The 25348-nt window shown below is 38.3% G+C and overlaps 1 protein-coding gene across 6 annotated transcripts in view; it reads right to left on the bottom strand.

Moving 5' to 3' along the window:
• The window catches only part of MGST1 (microsomal glutathione S-transferase 1), an 83615-nt gene that overhangs the window by 22502 nt on the left and 35765 nt on the right, over positions 1-25348 (bottom strand). For 5 of the 6 annotated variants that reach the window (XM_037387433.1, XM_037387435.1, XM_037387434.1 and 2 more), the window contains one exon: positions 13139-13187. In XM_037387433.1, the coding sequence (XP_037243330.1) occupies positions 13139-13187 (49 nt within the window). Of the gene's footprint in view, positions 1-3198; positions 6293-7170; positions 7280-7997; positions 8103-13138; positions 13188-25348 lie in introns of those variants that run through there. The other variant, XR_005104261.1, reaches the window with a different exon arrangement.

Genomic DNA, 25348 nt, shown 5'->3' with positions numbered 1-25348 from the left:
AGGTGTGGTTATCTTAAGGAGGAGGGAAAGGGGGAATCAGTCCTGAGGGATTTTATGAATCATAGCCAGATGCCTATAATCCCCCAGAGGTGTGATTATTTCATGACAACCACTTTCATTGGAGTTGTCTTATTGCTACCACCAAAAAGAAAGGAAGAAAAAAGCCCCAAAAGCTTTATTTTAAGGAATAGGGCAAATTTCCTGCTGGGGAGGGGAGGAAGGAGAAAACTGGGAAAAAAATGGAAGATTTGAATGCTGACCATCTTCTTCAGTCCAGTTTCTGTCATCCTCACATAATCATTTCCCCCCTTTTTATCTTTGATGACAACAGTCAAAATTTTCTCTAAATCTATCTGGGTATTTTTGTTTCGAAGACAAAAATACTAAGTAAGTAAAAGCACTACAGTTACCCTGGGCCCGATTCTCAGTCAATTTCTTGTGCCAGAGTAACACTCACACTTACCAACTCCTCTAGTTCCATCTGGCAGAGATCACAACTGAAATAAAGTTTGGTAGCATTAGTCTTGTAGAGAGCTCAGCAATGGAGTTGGGTGATGATTTCACCTAAAACATAAACCCAAAGAAATGTGCCTACTTGCTAATTTTGTTAAAAGCTCAAAATTCATCAGAAGGCTTGAAAATCTTTTGAGAGTATCTAAATTTCACTTTTTTCCTCACTTTACTGCTTTTGTAGGATACTACAAGACACAGAAAAGACCTTCATAGTCCTGAGCTATCCAATGCTAAAAAATACTTGTTCAAGAAATATTTACCCAGAATTTGGGTATATGTTTGGAAAAAACATTATTGATAATCCCTGGAAGATCTCAATGACCTATCTTGTCTTTGCCAAGAGAGAATGTAGGTCTCATACATTTAAATGCAGTTGCACAGAGGCAGCAAACCAAATGTACTGCCTTTCTTCTGATCCCATTATGGGTCAAATTTTTTGAGTAGAATCAGAAGTCCAGAGATTTTGCAGACTAGCTTCTCAGAGGAATAAACATCTGTTGGGAGTATCTGGGTGTTTTTACACATGCACTAATTCGGCAACAAAATGACTGAAGAGCATGCAGGACAATAATTATGTACTCATTTGTTTACCTATGAGTTTCATTTTAATAGGATCAGAAACACCTATCCCCTGCACCACCCCCTCCCCCTACTCCCCCCGCTCCCCAACGCTCAACAATCCTCCAGAAGCAATTCAGCCTTAAGAATCCATTCTAGTCAAGAACAAAGCTGACTGTAGAGCTTCCTGGTACCCAGTGAGGTCTCTTTCCACAGTTGCACATACTGCCTTCCACACAAAAGCAAAATCCTTGCAGATGTCTGAGACTGAATCTTTTTTTGTACATTAAGAAAAATTCTTTAGAAGTCTGAGGAGACAAGACCATTTGGCAATGCCTGACATAACATAATTATTTAATAGATATTTTACAGCAGTACATAGAGGCCCTAAATGCTATCTGAGCTTCTCTCCGGTAGGTGTTATACATACTAAAGATGATCACTGCCCCCAGGAAGTTTATAAACTAAATAAATAGGACAAGTATCAAGCCAAGAGGAGGATTATTATCTTTAGTTTACATATGGGGAACTGAAACACAAAGAGATAACAATCTGGAAGTCCCACAGCAAGCCTGTGGCAAAGCAAAGTTCTCCTAAATCCTAATCCATTGCTAACTCCTTCCTCTCAGCCATGTCCTTTGCAAAACAAGGAGCTGCTTGAATTCTACATGCAAAGCAAATCTTGGGTAGTGAGTGACAGAAGGAAACAGCAATGTACGACTGACATATGTGCTTTTCAACCAAAGATCTCAAGCAGGTAGTTCTGTCCTTTTCACAGAGGGGACTGCTCAGTCAGAGGAAATCATCTGTAGCTTCACAGGGAGTTTGAAAGCATAATACAGTTGAAGTCTGCTGTCCTCTGAACCTAACTGGACAGTCATGATTTTCCTCATCTTGCAGAGTCTCATACCAATAAAATGGCTTAGCCATTGTGACTCCTGTAGTGCTTTCAATTGTCACAAAAGGCAGCCTAGGATTAAGGAAGAGGGAGCAGAAAAAATAATTTTTTATACCTCCTGGATGCTAGGTCTATGTCTTTCCCCATTCTGGTATAAATTAATACACCTCAGAAAGGCTTCTCTAATTTACTGTGGCTTTGAATGGCTTGCGATCAGCCAGAATAGTGGAGTGCTATGCCTTCTCCCTCTGTCCCAATCAAGGGAATAGTGTGGGGTCATCATGCCAAACATATGCTACATCCTTCTTGTGAGGTGTATTCCACACGGGGTGATCAATCTAACCCCGTGGCTCCTTTCCAGCAGCTGAGCCAGCACAAAGAGAGCTACACCAGAGCCCAAAATTGACTACATTGTCTCTCATTGTGGCCAACTTCTGTCTGAAGGGACATGACAAACTTCCAGATTTTCTGGTCTGTTACACAGGGGCCTGATCTCATCTGCTTTGAACAATGTCCGTCTTTTAAGTTCACTATATTCTTGACATTGCTAGAGGCAGAAACGGTAGCAGCCATTTTATTTAGTATAGTAGGGACAAATAAGAAAATATCCTACAACTTTGTGTTTAGAATACTGAGTATTCTGCATGTGGGTTGTCCTTTTTTGAAGAAGTCACTGCTATATATGTATATGTTTATATCACGTACAGTTACCAGTTTGGAGATGTCACCTCTTGGTTTATTTTCTTTTCCGTTTGTCTTCCTAATAAAAAATGTTTATGTTCTCCATAAGGCAAGATCAGAAAAAAGGAGAATGTGAAAAAAAATCAGGAAATAATAGCAGCATCACTCCATATTCTTTCATTGAAATTAGCTCTAAGTCACACATTAGCCATTAACTCCTTTGACCTGTTCCTCTTTGAAAGATAGGTCCCACTTTAGGTTTCAACCTAAGACTTTGGTATCTTTAGCACTGACATAATCTTAATTGTTTTCTATACTTCTAAAAAGACATAAATGGGAGTTAGAAAATAGATTATAGAAAAAATACATTTTCAAGGTATAATCAGCTCTGAAACTCCCCAGAAATAAAACAGCACTTGGTAGCTGTGGTAGTAATGATCTGAAACATTTACATTAAATATATGCACTCAAGACATCACTGTATCATGTGCTTAAAGCTTTGGGTTCAAATGCTAATTGGAGTATAAGATGAAAAATCCAAACACAAGTCAATTTTTATAAGAAAGTGAATGCATTTATCAAAAAGATTTCAAAATGTTGATGTGAAGCCTCCTGGGAATGTTATGGATACACAGAAGATAAGAACATAAAAACATAATTCATCTGTTCAAATTCCAATTCCATTATGTTTATTTTAAGACGCAACAAATTTCTGCTCCTTCCCACTCTTTTCATTTTTTTCAATGATGAGCAGTATCTACTTTTTAACTGACCCACACAGACTTTCTGAGCCCTGCCTCAGTGAATTATGATAAGGAAACAGGTAAATGTATGAGCAATAGAGGATCAGGATCACTTCTCTGATGGAAAGGTTATAGAAATAAAACATACGTGGACTGCAGTCATTACCAGCATTGAGATCACAAGGGAGGGTAAAGTTTGGTGACCTCCCAAGCTTTTGCCTCCAGGAGAGGTGGCAGCTCGCAGCTTTTGCTGGGTTAGGGACTCAGCCCATCTACTGGCCTCAGCCACACCACTCAGAGCACCAACCACTGCAGCAGACATGCCAAAGCTTCAGTACCAGCGGCAGCACCCTGTGGTTGGGTGGGCTCCAGCAAAGAGCTGACTTTTGTGCTGCCAGTATCAAGACTGCTACTATATATAACCTGGCAGGGACTCCAGAGTAGTCTAACAAAATAGTCAAACAAAATCCTTCAGAAGACTAAGATTCCTATGGGGCCTTACGGACACCCTTCTAAACAGAGCTAATTGAAAATGGATTTACCATCCTCTACAGTATTTTGCTATTCCAGAACATATTTTTCTCTCAGAATGGGAAAAAGTCTCAAAACAAAGGACAACCCAGATTATTTAAGTATAGACAAAAAATAATGCAGTGCATTATGAAGATCCCCTCTAGCTGAAGAGGTCAGCATACAGTGGTTCATCCTAAAAACTATATGGTAGTTGTGCAAAGGCAGAGAACTTTTACCACAGCTGGGATGAAAAGCTTACTTCAAGGCTTCCTAGTGGAAAATTGAATTGAAAGAATATTTTTCACTACAGTGAAAAGAAATGTGATTAATATTTTCAATAAAAATCTGTTTTTCAATGAAATAATGTTTTGAATTTTTTCAGTGAATCCTACTGGTAGGTGAACACTGCTTGGTACCTCTGTTTCCTTTCCATCAATAATGCAGCAAAAGTTGAGTCCAGACCTTAAAGCCATGATAGTAACTGATGTATCTCTTGGAAATACACATAGCCCTCAACTCATCTAAAGGGTATCAGGTACAGACACTAAGCAATCCAGAACTACTTCCCCATTGAATAAAAGAGGAGCTGGTGTGTGACACCTGTCTTTAGGGTATGGATCAATGCCTTCATGTGAATATTCATACTCATTCAGTGACAACCATACATCACCTCCAGTGAATGAGGGAGAGCTTCCAGGCAAAAACTGTTGTGATCAAGCCCATAAAAAACATATCTTTGCAATATCCATCTATTAGACAAATTATGACTGCATGAATTTTCACAGAGTCCAAATACAGAGCACTTGATCTTGTAGCTTTGAAGTTCTTTCAAGTAGGGTTTTTTTCTTTTTTCTTTTTTTTTTATCAGTGAATATGTATACATAGTTTTCACAGGGAATACAGGATATAAGGGACAGTAAGTATGCTTCAGCATATGGTGAAACCATATGGTTGGCTGCTTTTCTGCCTATACCACTTTTATTTATTTATTTTAAATTATGTGATTCACATTATTAGTTGAGACCTCTTTAATTTACATGGCTATAAATATGATAGATTAATTATGCTTGATTTTTAAAATATTAGTTATTATTGGGGGGGTTAAGGAGTATGCACAGAATAGGGGAAAATGGGCTGAATTTCCTACTGATGTAAAAGAACAAAGCAGTATCAGTACTTCAGATCAAAGAACTACAATTTGTATTGTGCAGAAATCTTTGATTTGTCACACAGATTCTGAATCTGGATTCCTCCTAGTATATTCTGCATGATTCTGCAGGAGTTAAAAAAGAGGAAGCATTGAACATAGACATCTGGGAAATCTTGGCTTCTCAATTCCTTGTCCAGTAAGTCACCAAAGAGGGAAGAAGCCCAGAAACCCCCTCTATGTGTTGCTGAGGAGCCTGGAGAGGGAGGCAGGAGGAAAAGGGAAAATGGTAATTCCAGGAGGAATAATGTTTCTATTCAATTGGCGTATTTTGCTCTAAACCACTCCCATCATAATCTGTGAGAACAGTGATGCAGCAGAAATTTTCTCCTAATTTTCAAGCTATTTCAAATTCTATTAGAAATACACTCTAAAACAAGTAATAGTTTGGCAAAGACTACATGGCAAAGAATAACAAAAAAATTAAGCCAAGTTTCATTATTTACTATTCTATAACAAGCTGCTTAGACCACAGTCCAGTTGCTAACACACTGGTGTCAGCCACCTCTAACTATTCCCTCTTCATTCTGTTTTTTCATTGTTTTTCTCCTGAAGGGCCAGGGACTTGATTGAACAGGGAAAACTCCTGTGCTTTTTGATCAGAGGCTTTCTGGCTGTCATTGCTTTTTCTGTAGGAGAGAGGTGACAGTTCCCATTTGGATTGCTACCTAAGGAGATCAGATGCCTGGTCTGAAATCCCTACTTCAGCACAGACTTCTAATGTGAGCTTAAATATATCGCTTTGTCTTTTTGCACCTCAATTCCTTTAACAGCAGCAAAGGAATCAGAACACTTCCCCACCCCTGAGGGCTAGACTGTGGGGTGCTCCAAGGCCACGGGGACATGTAAGTAGCTTAGCCAGGTGTAAGACTTTGATCTCCAGAGTTATCAATCCAGCATTTCAAAAGCACTTAATTCACAATGAGAGATCTAATATTTTCAAGGAAAACAGTTCACTTTTTTAAATAGAAGTTTTATCATATTTCTTTAAACAGCTTACATAAGCCCACATACAAGTTTCAGGACTTGATCTTATTATCTGTCTTCTACTGTAAACTCTCTGTTTTGGTGCAACATGAAGTTTGTCCAAGAGGCATCACATCTATGCTGGCAGCAGTCTGTGGTGGTGATATGCCAGGCAGGAGGTAGGTGATTTTCTGGAGACATCGCTCACTTTCTCTAAGGGAAAACATGAAATAAAAAAGCATAGAATGACCTTGCACTAATAAGCTTCTGCCTGAGACAATGATTAAACTGGTAGTGCAAGGGTTTGGTTTATGAGTAATATCAGCTAAAGCACTAATGAAAAGTATCCCCTTAAAAAAGGTATACTTGGGGACTTGTCTGCACTGAGAATCGGTCACTCCTGTTGCTGCATTAATGTCATCTGAAGTACAAACAGAAAGGTATGCACCTGGCTCCTATTTCTAACAAAACTAATCAACCAGAGGTCCTGCATACTCTACCAGGAGTGAATTTGGATGTGAAATCTGCACTTGAACTTAGTTCTAGTCAAGGACTTTATAGTCCAAGGTTTTTCCTCACAATGTAGATATGATACTACTGACAAGTACTGAGACTTGTACACTATGACTAGAACTGGTTTGTACTGCACAAATGTTAATGCACTCATTCAAATGTTATTCTTATACTCCGGAATATCATAGAAAGGATCCTTTTGAAAAAGTGTGCACCAGCCTAGGTCAGAAATAAGTTGATTCATTGTTTTCTTCATTAAAGTTATCTGAAAACAAATTAATTTTCCCCATTTCTTTTGAAAATTTCCATAGAAAAATAGACTTGTCTACTTCTGGTAATGATTAACACATACCCCCAGATCTGTGGTGCACGCACAGCAGTGCGATGGGTCCGGCCATGCTAGGGTTACTGCGCAATGTGGCAAATTAGCTGCTGTGCACATGTACAGTACTCTGACACATCCAGTACCAATTCTACCACCATCTAAACTGGGAAATCCCGCCAGCTGTGGGTACCAGCAAGACAACAGTAAAATCAGTTGGGCTGCAGAGAAACAACTTGAATGGCAACATACTCACACATGAGAATAAGACCTCAAGACACGTAAAGGACAGTTCCTTTGATGTTCAGTGGCACCATTTTGAATTGTAGTATTTCAGTTGCCGCCTTGAATCTTTCAGTGCATGACTGAAAAAAGCCCAAGAAAAATACAAATCTATTTCACATGTTCAGAAAATCAGGAGTATTTTATCTGGGGAAGCTACTTCTTTTTGTGACATTAATATTGTTGAGAATGTTCTTCTTAATCAGAAAAATTTTGGTGGGAAATTCCAAGCAGCTGCACAGTTAAGTCCTGTCTAGAACAGAGCTTGACCAGTGCCTCTAAAAAATTGCTATATAAAAAAAAAAAAACCAAAAAAAAGAAACCCAATAAAAGTAGCAGTGGTCTGTGACATAATTTAGGCCATATATGTTCCAACCTGTTCCTTCTCCACTGCAAATGTTTAAAAGGACTGATGTAACCCCCAAATACCATTTTATTTTCTAAGCTGTATTCACTATTGAACACCAATGAAGGAAGGTTACTGAGTGGTTATTTCCCACCCCTTGAAGATTTAATCATAAGCATGTTAAAATTATGTTTGGAAGAGGGGGTAGGAAAACAAACATATCGGTTGCTGGAAAAAAAGGTGCATTAAGCTATTTTTAAAGAAACTTTATTTTATGAATCATAGAGTCCACATATTAATTCCTTTTATCAGGGAAAAATTGATGTTTTCTATCCTTTGCTACAAATATTAAGGCCATTTTTAAAGTGACCTGAGACACAGCAGAGTGGAAAGGCATCAATCTGAAAAAGTAAATGGAAAGCAAAAAGTGTTCTCTGTATAATTCTTATTCTTACCAATGAATTTGACATATCTTTTCAAACAGTGAAATGAAAGAATCTGCAGTTTCTGAGACTTTCTACATTCAGCTGCAGTACAAAATTGCTAAAGTAGAAGAGTATCTAAAAAGAAAGAAGATCAAATTTATTTTCTGACACAAGGACTCTTTTTGCTACTGGCCATAAAAGTTAAAGCAAAGCTTCAACAAAATATTAGAAGAAGACACAAACAGCCACTATATTTCAGGACAATCTTACAAACTGAAATCAGCGATTTTTCTACAACCATGTAAACCAAACTCCAGAATGTGGATTCTCTGTGTTCCGATTTGATTTGCAGACATTTCCTCATGCTCTTCTACTTGCACAGGGAATAAACTTTTAACTCCTCTTTTTTAACTTAATCCTCCATAAAGTCTCACAGAATCACAGAACGGTCGGGGTTAGAAGGCACCTCTGGAGATGAGCCAGTCCAACCCCCTGCTAGAGCAGGGTCTCTTAGAGCAGGTTGCACAGAATCACATCCGGGTGGGTTTTGAAAGTCTCCAGAGAAGGAAGCTCCACAGCCTCTCTGGGCAGCCTGTTCCAGTGATCTGTCAGCCTCAAGGTAAAGATCTTTTTCCTCATATTCAGATGGAACTTCCCATGTTGCAGTTTGTGCCTGTTGCCCCTTGTCCTGCCGCTGGGCACCACTGAAAAGATTCTGACTCCATCCTCTTGACATCCGCCCTTAAGATATTTGTATGCACTGGTAAGATCCCCTCTCAGTCTTCTCCTGGCTACACAGGCCCAGCTCTGTCAGCTGTTCCTCATAAGGGAGATGCTCCAGTCCCCTCATCATCTTGGTAGCCCTCAGATGGACCCTGCCCAGTTGTTCCCTGTCTCTCTTGAACTGGGGAGCCCAGAACTGGACACAGCGCTCCAGATGTGGCCTCACCAGGGCAGAGAGGGAGGATCTGTGGGTGTCATGTTTGCTTTAATGATCTCTAATGCAATCGTCTTCAACCAAGGCAAAGTCTTCCTTTCTCCAGACTTTCTCTCTTGCCCCCAGGGTCTGGGAAACCTGAGGGATGGCCTTGGCAGTAAAGAAGGCATTCAGAAGGTATGACTTCATGTTTTTATTTCAACAAATCATGAGAGAAATTATCAGATAAATGCATTAGTCAGCACTCTCTACATATACCCCTAGGTCACTATGAAATGTATCTTTCTACCATGAAACACTTATTTATTTACCAGCCACTGTGAATACACTTGATCATCCTCTCAAGGTCACTGAACTGATGGGATCTGTACCTTGGATGACAGGCAGATTACTGAGATCTGTGTCATAGTTTCCCCTTTCCCTTCTACTCAGCCCCATTGCTGTTGATGGGCAAAGGTTTTATCAGTGGGGTAAAAGTGGGTAAGGGCACAGCAAAACACTCTGGAGGCTCAACACCAAGGCTGAGCTTCCAGATTTCCAAACAGAAATTGAATGCCGCTGAGTTCAAGCAGTGTCAGCTGCTGCTGGCTCCTGGTGGGCAGCTATGGGGGGCACACGCACCCCTCCACAGAACTTGGCTTTCACACATAGCCCTAAGATCTGTGACAAATGGAATTTCACAGCCCAATATGGGCTGCCTGGTCAGAAATCTGATCCAGATAACCTGCAACAAAGGGAAGCAGAAACCTTTTCCCACATCACACTGGCTGCCAGCTGAGGGATGGAAAGGTGCATGCAGACAAGGAAGGGAGCAATGGTGATGCAGCCCTGGGTATGACACCACAGGGGTGGAGAGCGGCTGCAGTTGCTTGCTATATCTCTGATGCCCTCATGACCTGCTGCAGGGAGCAGTCCCATTCCTCTGGCCAGACAGCACGGTGTGGCCACACACTGTTCATGGCTAGTGCCATTTACAGTGCTCTGCCCACATGTACATTTGAAGGGATCTCTGGCTAAATATTTACCACAAATATTTTTGCACTTATTCACTTTCAGGTCTCTATAGCAGACTATTTGTGCTGTGCTCAACAGTTGTCCACACATTGTTTGCCACATGGTCACAGCCTTCATATTCCCACCATGGTCCTTTATCTAAGCTGCTTTCATTTATTCTTATTTCTAGCAGCATACAAGATTGTACTCCAACTTCTCAGCATGCATCCCTACAGATGTTCAGGGAAATTTCTGCAGCTGTAAATACTCTCTTCCCCTGTCTACACACTGTCACAAGGGCCCAAACCTTCCGGCTCCATGTGGCCTTCCTTTTGGCTGGGGGCCCTTTAGAAATATTTCTAAAATGGCCATAAAATGACCATAACAATGAGAAAGCTCTTTTTCAATCCAATATCCCTGTGCTTGGACAGCACAGTCCTAAAGAGTCACTGCCCTGAAGTAAAGAGCCCTTGTGATAAAAGGGTGTGAGATGGTTTCAGGGGACACTACTGAAAGACTAAGCTGGGTAAAGGGAGTAAAGATTTGGTGCCATCACATTCATACTGTGTATTGGCTTAATCCTTAAATTATCAGAACTGCCAATCCATTCCCAGATTTTCCATCAAGAGAAATCTAGTTGATCTAGAGGGTATCTCAGGAGCAATCTAAGATGTACGTCATGGTTTAACCCTGACCAGCAACTAAGCACCACGCAGCTTCTCACTCACTCCCCCCACCATGGGATGGGCTAGAGGATCAGAAGAGTAGAAGTGAGAAAATTCACGGTTGAGATAAAGACAGTAAAAGCCATGCATGCAAGCAAAGAAAAACAAGGAATTCATTCAGTATTTTCCATCTGTAGGCAGGTGTTCAGCCTTCTCCAGGAAAGCAGGGCTCTGTCATGAACAGTGGTTACTTGGGAAGACAAATATCACTCTGAATGTTCCCCTCTTCCTTATTCTTCCCTCATCTTATATACTCAGCCTGACATCATATAGTATGGAATATCCATTTGGCTAGTTTGGGTCACCTGTCCTGGCTCTGTCCCCTCTCAATGTCCCCTGCCCCTCCAGCCCTCTCCCTCGCAGGGCCTGAGAAACTAAAAAGTCCTTGACTTCACCCAGCAACAACCAAAACCATCCGTGTGCTGGCAACATGGTTCTCACACCAAATCCAAAACACAGCACTGCACCAAACTACTAAGAAGAAAATTAACTCTATCCCAGCCAAAACCAGGACAAGTACATGATGTGGATAATCAGGGGAACAGATTTAGAGTGAAACAATGTTACTTAAACTGGTAGCATAAACATACTCTTCTGCTGTGATTAAGACCTGAATAGTAGTCAGTTAGTAATGTAACACCCTGGGAGCATGCTACTGGGAAGAGGAATTATGTCTCCTCCTACCTAAATCTTTTGACTGCATCTGCACATGGCTTGAAAGCAGCAGGACTTGTTTCATGAACTCGGTGAGAGTCAAGGAATAGTTAAATCAAGCCCACAGCAACTAGAACTGGAGAAGTATATACACATCATGCAGGTATCTCACTGACGGCATATGAATCTGCTTCAATGAACCTGCACGCCACTGAAGAAGTTAATGTGAACACCCTAAAAGATAATTGTTGATATGGCAACTGAGAACAAAATTACTAATTAGCAATTTTCAACATGTGATTGAGACCCTGGAATTCTATGTACTAACAAAGCATGCCTAATCCCACCAGGTTATCGGTCTTTGTACAAGAACCTACAGTTACATCAGATAAGTCTTAGGGATACACATATCATCAATATTTTAAAACCACTGATTAAATATGGTTCGAGAAGCCAAGCAGTTTGGAACTCTTATCTCTACACTACAATTAAATACAACAAATTTTAAAACTTAAATATATACCTCTCCACAGATAAAAACTTTGGAGTTATTGGTGTAAACAGCAGAAATCCTCCTTGTCTTTAGGAGGTAGAATTATAGCTTTACAGTTTCTGGCATCCTTCAGGACGCTTTAGGTTTTCCATTTTTTTGAGGGCTTGTCTTTCTGGTGTTTTACATACAGGAACATCTCTAGGAGGATGCATATGCAGTAGGTATGTGTACATATTGGAAGGTGGTGGTAGTTACACTGTTTCAGGATTTTTTTCATGTCTTCTGTGGGCTTCTTGTTTTGGTTTACAATTTATTGTCTGTATTGAGCTAACAGGCCTAGAGGCCTCTGAGTCTGCAATTCTACAAATATAAAATGATGGTATATTTTAAATGCTTTTCCATTTTGATAGTTCGGTATATCAGAGACACTGGTGAAGAATGATTCATTACCAAGAACAGTAAACTTCAGCCTTGCACAAGGATCAGCCAGCACTTTATTGAAACTCCCATTTGGGCAGAAAAGTCCCTGAGACCTTGCCTAAGGAGTACAATTCCATGTAATGAAATCAATTCTGTTAACAACCAGAGCAATTATTTTTGTATTTGAAAACACGAAACATGTAGTCTCGCTGCTAGCTGAACTGCAGCCATTTCTGCATCAGGAATATTTTTTGATTCAGAAGAAGGAAAAATTCAAAAGAGAGTGCAGAACTATGATCACGTATTATTTTGTTGCACCCAAAGTGAAAATGGTATCTGCAGGCAGGTAAGTGACAGCCCTCATTCTCCAACCTCGAATTTCCGTCGTAATGGTACACAACAGGTTAAAATGGCATGGAGAAAAGACTATATTATTCATTCTTGTAATAAATTTCTGCAGGCAATATTCAGTAGCTCAGTTCAACCACTGGCCCCACTGGAGAGTTTTAATGCTCTGAAGATTAAGATTAAATTCAGAAATAGCAAAGCCAAATTTTCTAGTTTTTCCAAGGGGCAGGAGGAGGATTATATATCCCTCTTATATGTACAAAGTAAGTTTCCATTATTCAAGAGTTGTTCCATAGAGCAGTCACAAAGACAAGTGTGCTTTTTCTACAGTAGGCACGAACAGTACCTTCATGACACAATGAGGTTTTGATAAACAGAAGCCTTTTAAGTAACATTATAGAAGCAACCATTTTTCCTTCATACCCTTTCAAAGGGGCACTGGCATTTTCAAAATGGCACACATGAATTACATACCAATCTAATGATCATACAGCACACTGGAAATTTACTCCTAAATGCCTTCTATTGTAAAAAGGTAGTCAATTTACACGTCAGAGTAAGGAGGTCTGAATAGAAGGAAAGCCTGAATATAGTCACTTACGCCAGTTTAATTCCACAGACTTCATTGACTTTATTCCTGATTTGTGCCCCTGGAAAGGAAAAGAGAATCAGATATGAAGCACTGTAATGAATGATGATGTATTGGTGATCAAAGTAGAGTAGCCTTCCATCAAAGAATAGTGTGCATTACTAAGCTCATTTTGTTGTACTAAATGACTTAATTCTCAGAAGACGAATACTCCCAAGCCAGAGAGCTAAAATCAGTTCAAAAGTAGACAAAATATGAAGATATACAGAAGAAAAATGAAAAAAACAGAGAATTAAGAGTTGGTATTTTTCTCTCTCCATCTAAAGATTTCAACACAATTTACCATCTTGAATTATGTCAGCCTCATCACATTCCTTTAAGGAAAGCATTATATCAATTTGGAGATAATGAGGAGGCAAGATGTAAAGATTAAGCACATAATTTTCAGAATCACATAAATTATTTGGGAACCTCAGTTCCTGAAACATATTGAAAGAACCAGAACTTCAGAAGAGCATTACATTAAAAAAATTCACAGCAAATTAATAGGGAGAATGAATGTCCACAGTTTCTGAAAAATCTGGCTAATTTTTCCCCTAACTGGGCACCAGAAGCATCAGTGGATACTTCTGGAAACATTAATCAGATCCAAATAAGCTGCATCAGAACCAGTATGGGGGCCTGCATCTTTTGATTCAGTCTTGCATCTTAGTCACAAGATCTTCTATCATTCTTGCTCTAGTTCAGGGATTTAAATAGGCCCATTTTATAATTTGATGGACACTTATCACATGGGCACAAACCTTCTCAGCAAGGATAGTTTCATCAGTAAATGATAAACCAGCTACACATATTTCCAGTTAACTATTGTCTCTTTCACTTGTCGTATTACGGATAAGTTTGTGATAAGTTCATGATATCAGCAAGTACTAGTCACTCACTGTAACAAGAAAACTTCCTGTCATGCAGAAATAGATGGCTGGACAAAGCTTCCATTCAGTCAGTGCCAGTAACAGCTGGGGAACTTGTTTGCCTCACACTTTGCTCATTTACCTGTAAGCTCTGCTGCCTCTAATGTCACACACCTCTCAAGTAGACTCCAGAAGTGCATGATGCTATGGGGTTAATGGACTCAGTTGCCAAGATTCAACAGCCAAATAGAGATGGGTGTCAGATCTCTATATATAGTCTCCCATACATACCGAGCTAGGAAATGGAATCTGTGCAAATGAGAGAGAGATAAAACTTAACCAAGTATGCCCTTAATGTTAAGAGCCTCAATCAAGACGATAATACCTCCATTTCATAACTACAGGTTTTGCTTTACTTTAGCCCATGTTTATTAAACTCCTTGCTTCTCATATTCTGAAATGGAAATAAGCCAATTTTTTAAAGCGTCGGCAAAGGGTTTTTCATCACTGAGGCGCTCTAGGCGTGGATGAAGGGAAGTATGCTGACTGCACAGCTCACATTTTTACTTGTATTTTTATGTGCTAATTGTGCTGCTCTTTCCTGGGTTTTAATGGTGTAGGTGCTTTGGGGATGTTATAACGCAGAACCTGCAAACATTAGGCCCTGAAACGCTGCCACTTTGCTCTGTTTAAATTATCAAGATGTAAAAAAATAAAATCTGTATCTGATAGAGAAATATAAAAATCCTGATCTTTGAGTCTTTCAGCATTACACTGGACAATGCACTAGAAGAGATTACAATGAACAGGAATAATTCTTCGCTGGCAGGGAGATGGACTAGGTAAATGAATCAGTCTTTTCTGTATCTAATTTCTATGATGGCAAGGCATGAACATTCTGACCAAGCAATTTACATTGATTTACAAGTGTAATCTATAAAACTGTGGGTTCATACATCAGTATTTCGGATCAGCTTATATAATGTGTATAAATACATTTTCACTTTATTTGTTAATGTTTTGCAAATGAGGATATAAATCTGACATGAACACAAGTTTACCTAATTTTATTCATTTAAAATGACAAGCACTCCTGTACAAATGGGTAGCAGAGGACTACAGCACAGGCTTTGCTCTCTTCTTTAGCCCAGGGTTAAACTTGCAAACTAAATTTGAATCATTTACTTGTCTTGTGAGATATTTCCTCTTGACTGCTTTCTTACCCTAAGAAACACACGCATTCTGAGGGCCAGATCCTCATCTATAATGCAACTAGAGCATCCTTCAGCTTAGTTCATCATCTTCAATAAAGTTATGCTAGTTTTCAACATCTGAGGATTTGAGGTGAAATCTTTGCTCCAATTAAATCAATAAGAGTTTTCCTGTTGAATTCAAGGATTCAAGGATTTCATCCTTGGCCTTTCTATGTATACATATTTTTTTTAAGAGGAAAGTGATATACAACAGCTCTGTATAACATGCATGTAGCAGATCCTTTTATGGAAAGAGTAGAAAGCTTCTCAGACAGTGCATATCCTGTTTCCTTGCAAATAGTTTCTGAATGTTTATAAAACAAAATATAGGATGAGTTATGTCAAAGATTCATATATATTTTTACCATTTATAAATATTTTGGACATAAATTAACATCTAAAATTTATTTAAGCCTATCAAGCCAGCCACAGTCTAGTTTTATATCAGCTAGCACATAGAAAACTGTTTTGTTTTAAGAGTCCTTCTTGTCTGTGTTCATATTTTTGAATGAAAGGTTTCACATAAAACCAGAATGACAGTGGACATTTAACAGGAAAGGACTGAAGCAATAAATGTCCAAAGAGCAGCTGGATCTTGTTTCAGCCTGCATGAGCTTTACCAAATAACTGACAGCCTTATTGCCTTTCCATTTTACAAAAAACTACAGTAAAAAAGTGGTATCTTCTGGAAACTATTCCATGTGGAATGTAACTCATATTCTGGGCAGAGCAATTCTTTATTTGAGCAGCAGGCAGTGGATCCATAGGTGTGTATTTCAAGAGAAATGTAGTTTAGTTGTGGAAATTAAAGACAGAAAAATTACATGTAGGACCCAGCCCCACTTAAATCCATAACAGTTTTTCTATCTCCTTCCATGGGAGTTGGAACAGGCCTCCCGGAAAGAAATCCTGCTTCCTTTTAGCTTCTTTCAGCAAAAAAATCTCCAGGGCTGTACTCACAGAGTATAAGCATGACACAGTCATGGAAACTGTTAAAAAGAAAGTGATGTATTTAATTGTTAATGTTTGTTTACCAGGTAGTATTAACATGAAGTTGTTTGCTTAATGTATAAACATACTTGTTTAATACTTTGCATATTTTATCAATTTTATATCAATTTTCTAAATGCAATGTGCTTTTCTCCCCTCCTGCTCATATTTCTAAGGGTGTAATGTAGTAAGTACTTGATCCTGTATGATCAAACACATGGAAGTCTTGCCCGAGATCCGTGGGTGTTTAAGAGCTATAAACATTTACACATGCTAGCACCTCCATAGATTTAAACAACCTCCCTCTGTCCCTAAATTCAACACCTGGCAGAATCAAAGCAAGCTGGAGAGAAACAGACCCCACAAATTTTCACCTTTGTGCTTCTGCTTGTATCTTATTACTTTTGCTAATTTTGCTGCGAAGCATAAAGTAAACTCTGCATTCCAATGTAATATAAATGACATAATTTAATGTGACTAAGAGATATACAGATGGCATCGCATTTCCTCTGCAGTGTGGAGAGGTCAGACGGCAATTGGCTATAACACAAACTAAGCTAATACAGAGCTACAAGCTGCCAGATCTTGGTCCTGCTTACTAAAAGCCTATACTATGTGAAGTAATTGAGCATGCAGCAACTTTCTCAACTTTACTTAAGCAAGGGACAATGTTGGAAAATGCCAGTGCTCCTACTTAACAAATCTTCATTTAAATAGGAAATATTTTAGAAGATTTTCATGATTAAAGGTTCAGAAGGAACAAGCTTTTTATTACGTGTGCCTAGACCTACAGCTCATATATTACAGCAGTTTAGTCTTAACCTCCTTTAGGAAAACTGCACAAGTAAATATTGAAATTAAAAAGAAGCCACTTCTATTGTTCACTTCGCTACACAAAAGAAGTTAACAATAATTTATGATTACAGTTTATCTAGTTTTTTGTTTACTTTTAAGTGTCCAAAATATAACCAGTTATACACTGTCACAAAATTATCTAGTTCCTAGTATAAATTCCCTCTTTATACCTGATTCTAAGGAAAGTGGATATAATATTTTTTCAGTGCAAAAAGTCTATACAAATTAGACTATTACTCCATCTACAAAGGTTCCTGACTAATTTGTTTCACTTCAGAAATGTAAAAAGAAGCTTTAAAGCTGCCCCATCCATGGAGCTAAGAGAAATTTAACTCACGACAAGCTGTCAGGCAATGCAAGTCTAAGTAGAGGGGAGGAAGACGGTCTGACAATACAGATGACCAAACTGTATTGCTCTCGCAAGTTCCTTAGCGCTATAATGCACTAGGATATCCTTGGGAGATGTTACAAAATACAATAATAAAGAAATACTTTCCTTAACAATATAATTAGCAGAGACACCCCTTCATTACCAGGGAAGGTTCAAAGGCATTTTTGTCCCTATACATATGGGCAGCTAGATTATTCAATGTTTGTAAACCAGCTGTTCAAATCTAAAACAACTTGGTTACCTCTCTTCTACTGATTAATCACTAACAATCACTTTCTGATCAGTAAAATCCGCAAGTATAAAAGCATCTAAGGAGTGAAACCATCCTCTACAGACACCGAGCTCTATATATCCCTCTGATGATGTGCTGGAAAAGGCATTTGGTTTGCGGCTGGGAAAGACTCTCAGTCCACATGGGATTAATTTTTGGATCACATTTGGAAATAAACTGTCTCTCTAATGTGCCTATACTTCGGCAGAAGTCTTCCAAAGTGCACATGTCCAATTAGAGCAGCTCAGCTGAGATATGGTAACTTACAATGCCACTGTGATGTTCTCACATACAGTTGTGTTCCCCATTACTATTTGGCCACCTGAACTCTATGGAGGCATGAAGTGACGATCTGAACACTGTTGCCAATACCTGAATTTCTTGCACAAATCTTGGAACACTTAGTATGTTTCTTAAATCTCCAGATCCCCAAATCAAAAGTTTACTAGAGAATATAAACTTTTATTTAAAGAGCAATGTTGTTTCTAGACCTGGCTGCCTCAGAGAAAAGCTTAAAAGTTTGCCTGAAACAGAAGACAGTAAAGAGCATCTAGATAAATAATTTTAAAGGCAGTCTAATTATTTCCTGAGGCCTGATTCATGATTTCAAACCTCTGGAGCTGTCAAAATTAAAACTGATTGTAGGAAGATTTCACAATACTAAATGACTGCACAATAAAATGGTAGATGAAATTAAAAGTTGATAAATACAGAATAATTCACAAAATGAAAACAGTAGTAATTATGTATACTACAATGACAAGTTCTGAACCACCTATTACCATTACAGAAGGAGATCTTGAAGCTACTGTGTTTGCTCAGCAATGTCAGTTTTGCGCTCAATGATGGTCAAAAAAGCAAACTGAACACCAGGAATGACTGAGAAAGGAATACAGATTAAAACAGAAATCATAATCTAGACCCAGTGCAACCACATCTCAATTACTGCTTGCAGTTCTGTTTCTTTCCATGTCACACAGTAGGACCAGATAAGACACAAGGAAGGACACCCATCATTCCTGGAGCTATGAAACAACTAATTCGCAAGATTAGGTGAGGTTGAATAAACATCAGGTGACATTAAAATGTTTTCTGAAAAGCTAGATGGATTCACAGTCATATTTGCAACTTACAAAGCCTTTTGGATAAACACTGTCAAATACTTCCCTAATACTTAATCAAAACACATTCTAGAGTTATGAACAATTTATTCATGCCAGGAGTACTTGTCATGCTCCTTTTAAAAAAAGAGAAGCTCTTCTGCATGATTTTCCTGACCCATCATAGCTTAGATAGTTCCAACTTTGAGTAACGGTTGGAAATAAAAATATATTTCCCAAGTCATTCAGGCAAAATGTGTGGGCAGTGTTACACTCCTGAAGAGTGGGTGGCAGATGAAATTCATAAGCGGAACATATGCTGCTTTCTTTAAAAGCAATGCATATTGCCCGCTTCAGTGTGCCAGACCAAAGTCCTTTCAGCACCTGGGCTACCAAACTTCACGAAGGCATTCACAAGTGTCTTTCAGAAATACAGCTGTAACAAACAGCACCTCAGTCAGTCTGCTAGACACCAACAGTTATACACCTATTATGAATCTAAGAAGGCCAGATTTTATCCTTGCCTTTCCCTAATCCTATTCACTGCCCAGACTCTCAGTCAATAGGTACCAGGTAGCAAATTCAGCTTTTAGTTCTCCTTTTTCCCCTTGATCTTGTTGGTCATTTAATACAAGACATCAAGCCTCTGCCCCTTCCGAGGTTTCATTTTGCTACTGTGATCCCCTGATGCAGTTTCATCTTAAACCAGAAACTTGCCAAGCTGAATGCCAGTCTTCCGTGTTTCAAATCTAGAATCTTTTTGAGGTGCTTGCTTTCAGAGTACACTAGCTGGCTGCACCACTTGATCAGTAATGCTCTTTCTGAGTGGTGTATTTACTCCCAGGAGCACTTCATCATTTATCGTACTTATGTTCCTTTCACTCTTACCCAATTGTGGCGGCTTTCATGTAAAATGGTAAAAGAAAGAAATGTAAAACAAGATTAATACCTATTTAGTGCACCTATAATACCATTTTTAATGCACACACATACACACACTCTTCAGAGACAAATGTGTTCTGTAGCTTCTTTATGTTTGGCTTTTTAATTTTCTTCATCAGAGTTATCTGAATGTAAATACTAGGCAGAGCTGTGAGAAAATATCAAGCAATATAGAAATCTGCATATCACTAGAGAGCCAAGAGGAACAAAGGAAATTCAGGCCAACCATCTGGTCGAATGAATGCTCCATTGCAAAAGGTATCTCTTTGAGAGTCCTGCTACTGAAGTATAACATGATTTTGGGTCACAGTCATTCTGACATGCCTGTTGCAGAGATTGTCTATGTACAGTTGGGTCAGATCTCCGGAATGTAATCTAACACAGACAGACACTTTCTTTTAATCTTTTGTCTTACAGGAACAATTGACACCATCTGTCTTCATAACAAAGTGCTTTAGCAGGCCTTCCATAGGTGGTATGGTCCTCAAGGGTGTAGCTGGAAGTGAGAGGAACTACATTTGTTCTGTGTTACAAGATACATGAATCACAAAGCTACTTAGGCATCACAGAGGACAACTGAGGAGAGGTAACTCTTCATACAAATGAGTATTATAGAGGGTAGGTTGGAAAAAAGTAATAATATTAATTTGTCAGAAATTCCCCTAACAAAAAGAAAACAACACTTTTATTATCTAGAGGAGGATTGTGTTTCACTCTCCTGAGTCCCTAAGAGAAACTTTTAATTTTAATTTAGAAACTTCCCATCAAGTAAGTTCTTCAGTTTACTTGTTATTTCAAATCTGAACTTTCCAGGGTCAACTTTTCTTGTGCTCCAGGCTGGCAGGTTGTTGAAGTACTATAATAATGAACTACCCTTTATTTACAGCTACCTAATTATGTAATTCAACAAGTCATATTTCAGATTTCTGACTGTTCAGCTACACCTAGCTTTAACACAACTGTGTATCTTACTATCAAAAATAACATTGTGAAAAAGTATTTTTTATAGGTAACAAAAACAGAACACAGTAAATGGAAGGGAGACTGCTACAAAATAGTTATATTATGGCTGTGGGTTTTTTAAGTTCTGTGAAACATAAAGGGCTAAGCTAATTAAAGTAGACTGAGAAAAAATTGTCATAGAAGGGCAGCCTTGTGCTTAGGACAGTTAACAGAGCCCATAAAACAGCAGTTGTGTGGTTGTAATAATCACTACAATGTTCCAGCAACCATTGCCATAGCAGTGCTTCAGGGTGGGTTTGGCTGAAGGATTTACCCTTTTCTGATTAATTCCAGCTCCTTCAAAAGTTGTTGAGGAACTTCATCAGAAAAGAGATTTAAAAAAGCAATTAAGGCAAGAGTCACAGGCTTCCTCTCCAAAGGACTGCTGTTATACAAAAGGAGAGCAAATAGGATATTAGGCCCATTTCATGGGCCCTCCAAATTACATTCCATATCGTCAAGGGGCAGAAATCATCAGAATTCCATGCAAAATCCGTCACAGTGTGTACATCAGCTACCCCTTCATGTCAGTGGAAAATCATAACCGATATCTCTACCAAGACATGATCTGCACTATGGAAGAAATTGTATTTTCATGCTACTTCATCATTCTCTTCCTCTTCCTCTTATGTGTTGTCATATCCTCTCCAATCAACTGCTCTCCAAAGTTTGCTTGGCTCGTTTATTTTCTACCCTCCTAATCTTTCTTCCAGCTCTGCGGTCCACCTTATGGTATGTTATAGTGACTAAAAGATAGGAGGAAATGACATAAAGACCACCACCAATGCTAGCAACTTCACCTTCAGAAGGCATACCCCCTGTGGTTTCTTAAACTCAGAGGTTAAGGTTGAGGCACACGTATGGGGAAGCCCAAGTGGCTGCTGAGCGAACTAAGTGTTTCAGTGCGGAGGGATAAATACAGAGGTGGGCAATCATCCTCATAGCACCTTCAAAATGCTTTCACTGGGTTCCCCAGCTTGCTGCTGAACAGAAAGCACCAAAATGTGGATTTTGAGCCATACATAGAGGTTACTCAGAAATAAAAACACCTATGACAGTTTACACCAGCTGAAAGACTTTGGTTTTTTTTAGAACAGACTCAAACTTTCAAGTTCAGAATTAAATATATATATATATATGATCCAATATCTCATAAATCATTAATAACATATCTAATAAATTATTAGGTGCTTCTACGTAAGGTTATTAACAGTTATTTTATACATGCACAAGATTATTATGCCACATAAACCACACTGTTTTAGCAATTATGTGTCTTAATATTTCCATGTGTAAACTAGGCACTACTATAATAGAGGGTAATGCAACAAAGTCACAAAAATATATAGAAAATTCTACCTGGTTGGGAAAAACAAAAAGAATGGACATTTCTGCTGTCAGAAACATTTATGTTAGCAAAATTCAAGCTGCTGCAGCAAAAAAAAAGATAATCTTACATTTAAAAAAGGAAAAGTTTTGATGTTTTTCTAATAGCAAGAACCAAAGCCCTCTGATCTCTGGTTATTTACATCTGTTACATTGTGAGACAAAATATGGTTCAAGAATTTACATGATAACGGTCTGGTCAATGAAATGAGAGAAAGACTACAGGTCATACTAAAATGAATATTAAAAATGAATCTATGCAAAATTCAGTGTACTTGGGCTTGATTATTCCATATTCACAATCACAGTGCTACGGATTAATTAGTTCCATAATTTTGTTCTGTCCGTTATAATAAAAAGCAAATAATCCTCATCTAGCTTCAGCCTTACAACACCCTTGCAACAAAACGCAAGTAAGGGACCAAGATATAAAGGTTAAACTGAGATCAAAAGGAACCAAACACTGAAATACATCTGACAATATGGGCCAGAGGGATGTGGACCATAAGTGCTTATTGGAATTTTTAAAATTAGCCCAACATCTTAACTGCCATTGTAGTGGCTAAATTTGAACATTTTCAAATGTAGCCTTAATGCTACATTTTTAATGCTCATTACAAGTAGCAGCACAGCAGAGAACTAAACCTGAATGTCCAAAAGCCTATACACAAAAACCTGGACCTTTTCTCCAAAATGAGTATGAAACTTGGCTTTTGCCTGGTCTGCCTGATATTTACTAATGACTCAAATGAAAAATTTATGAAGTGGTTAAATCTGACAATGGTTCAATATAAAATGATTGTTAGTAGTGGAAAATTTCCATTCTGACTCTAAAGGGAAAGTAAAGAGGAGATGAAGCTTGGCAAGCAGACAGTTGCTGGCCAAAACAAATCTACATTCACATACTGATGGTCCATGAATGCAGTCCTTAGACAATGGATATTGTTGAAATTTCTGAGAAAGATGCTGGGGAATTGATTTGAATGCCATAACGAGTATATCTGCCTAGTTCTCTCAGAAGTTAAAAATAAAGTTAGAAGAAAAAGCAATCAAAAAACTTTAATGATAATATAAGACAATGGTTTACTTTCAGTTTTGGTTTTGTCAAAGATTTGGAAGAAAAAGAATAAAATAGGACAAACTATGGTAGCTGAACATAAAATGAATCCTCCATTTAAATATCATTTCTCTTTTCCTCAGATATATTTATTGCTCGGAATGATTTTCCCAATAATTCTGGCAAATCTTGATCTCTGGATTTGTCACAATGAGTACGTTATGTACACTCAAAATGAGAAGTTGGAGACATTTTGACACAGAGGCCAGCTTGTTGCTGAAAATTTTCATGTCATCAACTTTACAATTTGCTGTACAAGAATATTTTCTGTTATTTACCTATGCTTTGCTGTTTCCAAGAAATTTCGGGTCAGCAAATGAATGGAGTCACGCAGATATTTATTGAGCACTAGCACAGACAAAGTGAAGTTTAAAAAACCTGATTAAAAAGCAGGGGAAGGATGAGTAAGGTACTCAACAGTCACAGGATTACAATGCATAAAGCAGTCTCTTCACTCTCCCTCCTCCCCTCAATACTCGGAAGGACTTTTAGGACCACTCGGAATGTAAGAGCAATCAAAATGAATCAGATCTAAAATACTGTTTTGCAGTCATACTCAGCTGTTGAAAATTACTGGCACAAGATTCAAGTGTTATGGCTGCATTTAAAGCAATGATTGATGATTTTATAGCTACTAATAGTGCACTCAGAGGTTTTTGTAAATTTCCTTGACTCTAACTATTTGTATCATCTTAGTTTTGCATTAAGTTCATACGGACCTAATAGAGTCGGCAAGAATTTTGTAGGCTGAACTGTTCAGATGAGGTCATTTGCTCAAGATGTTTCAAATTTTGCAAGAACAGACGATCTTATGAGATGATTCCATTACAGAGGTCAAAAGTCTCATGAGAAGGACAATAGGAAATACTTTTCTTTCTTTGTCCCTAAAATGCTACATGAAAGAAGCCAAGGTAGGGAAAAAATAAACAGAAAATCTTGTCTCCCCTTTAATTTCTCCCCCTATCTCTTATGCTTGCTGTGTAACACTGCTGCAAGTTCTCAATGAAAAAGCTTCATCTTTCTTTATAAATTGCTTTGGAATTCTGGTGGCATTAAAAACATACACAAGAAGCCTGTAAGGGAGGGAGCATATGGAACAGAGCGGGTTGCGACTCTTGGGAAGGAGGTTCCATGTGTACATTGTGCTTTTCAGAGAATGACACAGATCTCATTTTGAATTTGTGGATGAGTTAAACACTGAATACAGTCAGCTCCCAGATTTGATGTTTCTAGCACTATCTATGGAGTGAAAAATAAAACATTTTTTTGGCCAGGTTAATAAATCAATCAATATATGCTTTACATATATGTGCAGAAAAGAGGCGGAAGGTATTTTATTTTCTTCTCAATGATCAAAGTGTTGGCCAGTGTTATGGCCAGAGGCCAAACTACACTGAAGATGGTTTGCTCCGTTATGTCTACTGCTGTATTCTTATCTTGGAATGACAGCATTACTCTATGTATTTTTAACTGTATTCTTCCATTATGGCAATAAATGGTTATTTAAATGCCATCAGTTTCAAATTACTCCACTGGAAAATACAGCAGGGAAAAGTATCAAAGACAAAGAACTTTTAAATAAATCTCATCTCCCCACCTGCCATATGAAGCAATTTCTATGCCAGGTGGCAGATGTTTATGATGGTGCTTAAAACAAGTAAAAATTAAATGGATCTCAAAACTTAATTGTTTTTCAGTGTAAAGGGCTCTCAAATAAAGGTAATTTTATTTTATTTTTTGGTTAGAGATCCTATCAGAAATGACCTGAAAACCCAAAGCTCTTTAACATAAAAGAGATGATAGAGGGATCAGAATCTCAAGCATTAAAAAAGAATCTTCTTTCCTCAATGTAATTTCATATATAATATCTCATAATCAGGCTATCATGACAGAGAACTCTTCATCCCTTCAATATAACACTTAGACAGTACATGTGGAATTTTCTTGATGCATGACATTTTATATAGGATATAGATCAATCAGACATGTTTTTCTCAGATTTTC

The sequence above is a fragment of the Falco rusticolus genome, chromosome 5 (genome assembly GCF_015220075.1).
Source record: "Falco rusticolus isolate bFalRus1 chromosome 5, bFalRus1.pri, whole genome shotgun sequence".
NCBI lineage: Eukaryota > Metazoa > Chordata > Aves > Falconiformes > Falconidae > Falco > Falco rusticolus.
Note: the sequence above shows the minus strand (reverse complement) of the source record. Positions and strands in the feature narration are given on the sequence as shown.